This window comes from Elaeis guineensis, chromosome 8, assembly GCF_000442705.2.
Source record: "Elaeis guineensis isolate ETL-2024a chromosome 8, EG11, whole genome shotgun sequence".
NCBI lineage: Eukaryota > Viridiplantae > Streptophyta > Magnoliopsida > Arecales > Arecaceae > Elaeis > Elaeis guineensis.
In genome coordinates, this window is record NC_026000.2 from 13,814,874 (window position 1) to 13,817,505 (window position 2,632).

At 49.1% G+C, this 2,632-nt stretch overlaps 1 protein-coding gene across 1 annotated transcript; it reads right to left on the bottom strand.

Moving 5' to 3' along the window:
* Positions 1 to 381: 381 nt before the first annotated feature.
* Positions 382 to 1,636, bottom strand: LOC105050183 (ethylene-responsive transcription factor 3). Its single transcript, XM_010930105.4, has one exon. It carries the CDS (start codon positions 1,384 to 1,386, stop codon positions 724 to 726), a length of 663 nt encoding a protein of 220 aa, XP_010928407.1. The 5' UTR covers positions 1,387 to 1,636; the 3' UTR covers positions 382 to 723.
* Between the last annotated feature and the right edge of the window lie 996 nt (positions 1,637 to 2,632).

Below are 2,632 nucleotides of genomic sequence, written 5' to 3' on the forward strand. Positions count from 1 at the left end.
ACCATTGGACCATTGTTGTAGCAAATAACTTGGATGTTACCCAAGCCAGAAAGAACATGAACTAGAATTCAGAACTAGCTCCAAAAAACACTCAACTTCTCAATGCATTCTCTTCCATACCAAAAGTTTGATCTCCTCTGTAAGAATCTTTTGGCCGCTCTATCTTAATCAGCTAATCCATCCCCCCACGCTCCCATCCCCCAAAGAGAGAGAGGGGAGAATGAAATGCAACAACTTTGATGTTATGGGGACTCAAAAAAACTAAATTTTTATCTGACAGTGTGAAGTGTATGGAAAGAGACATGAGATCCAAGAGAGCATATGTGAAAATTGAACTAAAGCATATAAAGATTCGAGGGGAAAATAAAGAAGGAAATCAACTTAGATAGGTGTTTTAGTTTTCTTTCTCATTCATCAAATTAGAGATATCCTTTTTGTACAAAGAAAACGGAAGAGAGAAGGAGATCTGAGACAAACCGCAGATCCAATCCCACACCATCCGATCTTGAAACCTATACCATCCAAATAGCTTCCATTATCCAAAGCCAGATCCCAAACCCCCATACAAAATGATCAAGGGAGCAAAAAAAAAAAAAAAAGGAAAAATGAAAAAACAAAGATCGTAGGGAATGATCGGAAGAAGAGATAGAGAAGAAAAGGAACCATCTTTTTTTTTTTTCTGTCCTTTCTTGTTTTCTCACTTCTCGGCCGTGAAATCGAGCATCAGAGATGGAGGACGGTCGCGTGGAAGTCATCGTCTTGGGGTGGGAAAAGGTTGAGATCGAACGGCAGCGGCTGCCGGTAGACGGAGGCGATGTCGCCGTCGTCGACGACGGAGGAGGATGAGCCGCAGTCGCTGTGGCAGTCCTGGTCGCCGGAGAGGACACGGGGTGGCGGTGGCGGGTTGGCCGCCCGTCGGACGTGGGAGGAGAACCGGATGGGGAGAGGCGGCGCTGACAGCCGAGGCCCACTAAAGGACTCAACGGTGCTGCTCAGGCTGCTGGACGTCGGCCGCTGCGGCGGCGGGAGATCGGGAGGCGAGGCTGGATCATGGTGGTGGTGGAAGGGAAATCCTCCGGCCGCGGCGGAGGAAGGGAAAGGATGGCCAGGGGGGGGAGGGGAGCCAGGACCGAGTGGAAAGTTGGTCTTGGCCTTGGGGCCGCGGAGGGCGCGGGCGGCGGCGTCGTAGGCGCGGGCGGCGTCCTCGGCGGAGTCAAAGGTGCCGAGCCAGACGCGAGTTTTCTTCCAGGGGTCCCGGATCTCCGCCGCGAACCGCCCCCACGGACGCTTTCTCACGCCGCGGAACCGCGTCTCTTTCACCAATCCGGCGCCGGCCGCGGCTGGCACCGGCATCGCCGTGGTGGCTGCCGCCCGCCCCTTCCGCATCGCCGATAGGGCTTCTAAACACGGAAGCGTAGATAGATGAGTGGAGAGATTGAGAGAGAGATATGGTAGAGGGGAGAGAAAGGAGAGATTTGGGGGAGGGGATGGAGTCCGCTTCCTCTCCTCTCCTTTGAGGAATTATTAATATTGAGAGGAGATCAGGAGTCGTCCCGATCTCTCTCCATCGCTCGCGCTTGCGCCCCCACACACCGATTTGATTGCTTTGTTCTACCACCCCTCATCTTTTCCTTTTTCCCTTCCCTTCTTTTAAAAAATGGTCTTCGAGATGTGGTCGCCTCAAATTGACGGAAACGTCCTTGACCGTATTTTCCTTTCATTTACCGCCAAAACGCTGGCCGCCCCACCCCATCTGACGGAGGCGTTAAGGGCAGAAAAGGCACGCCGTGGAATCTCCGTCGGAGATGGCGAAGGGTAGACCGTGTGGACTAGCTGGCTCGGATGGAGGTGCGGGTAGAAGCTGCTATGCTGTTTCGCGGGTGAGTATAAGCGGTGTCTGGGCTCATGTATGCATGATGCAGTGCATAAATTGTATGTACTACGGCTACATGTCTACATACATTGGAGAATAATTCTAGATTTTTATGCAATAATGTAAAATCCTATGTATTACAAATCAAATAAGAATACTTGCGACGCCTACACTATTGTTTCCATAACACCATTTCCAACATCTTTGAAAATTTTAATTTAATCTGAATAATATCTTTTGGGGCAAATACCAAAATTTTCTAAAGGCCGTCTTTAGAAGTGGGCATCGGGTCGAGCCGTCTGTTACGATGGTATCATGGATGCCTAAGATTTACAGCTCTATAGGCTATGACTATGCTGTGAAGAGGCATACTGTGAAAAGCTACCTTCAGTTAAGCTGAGCTGATCCTGATATGAGCTCCTCTATGCTAATACGAGGTATCTTAAGTATTTATATTGATATAAGCTGAGGCCAAAAGTAATAAATATCCCTACATGGAGAGCACATGAAGGCTAAAATCTCTTTTGATTGACAACCTATACAATTAATAGGGGGGACCCTCATCTGCCATGAGGTGACACCACTCATTCAACAAGATCAAAAGATCAGGCATGCTCTTCGAGGTTATTCAAAATGGGTATTCAAATCTTCCACTCAGTATGCTACCAGCAACGATCTCCTCATTTCACGGAAGCGATTAAGGGCTGAATTATCTCGCCTAGTTTGGCATGTCCAACGGTTCGATAATCTCGGGATCGT

Bases quoted from the DNA above. Each gene is read 5' to 3' on its own strand.
- LOC105050183 (XM_010930105.4), bottom strand. From the start codon at position 1,386: ATGCGGAAGGGGCGGGCGGCAGCCACCACGGCGATGCCGGTGCCAGCC.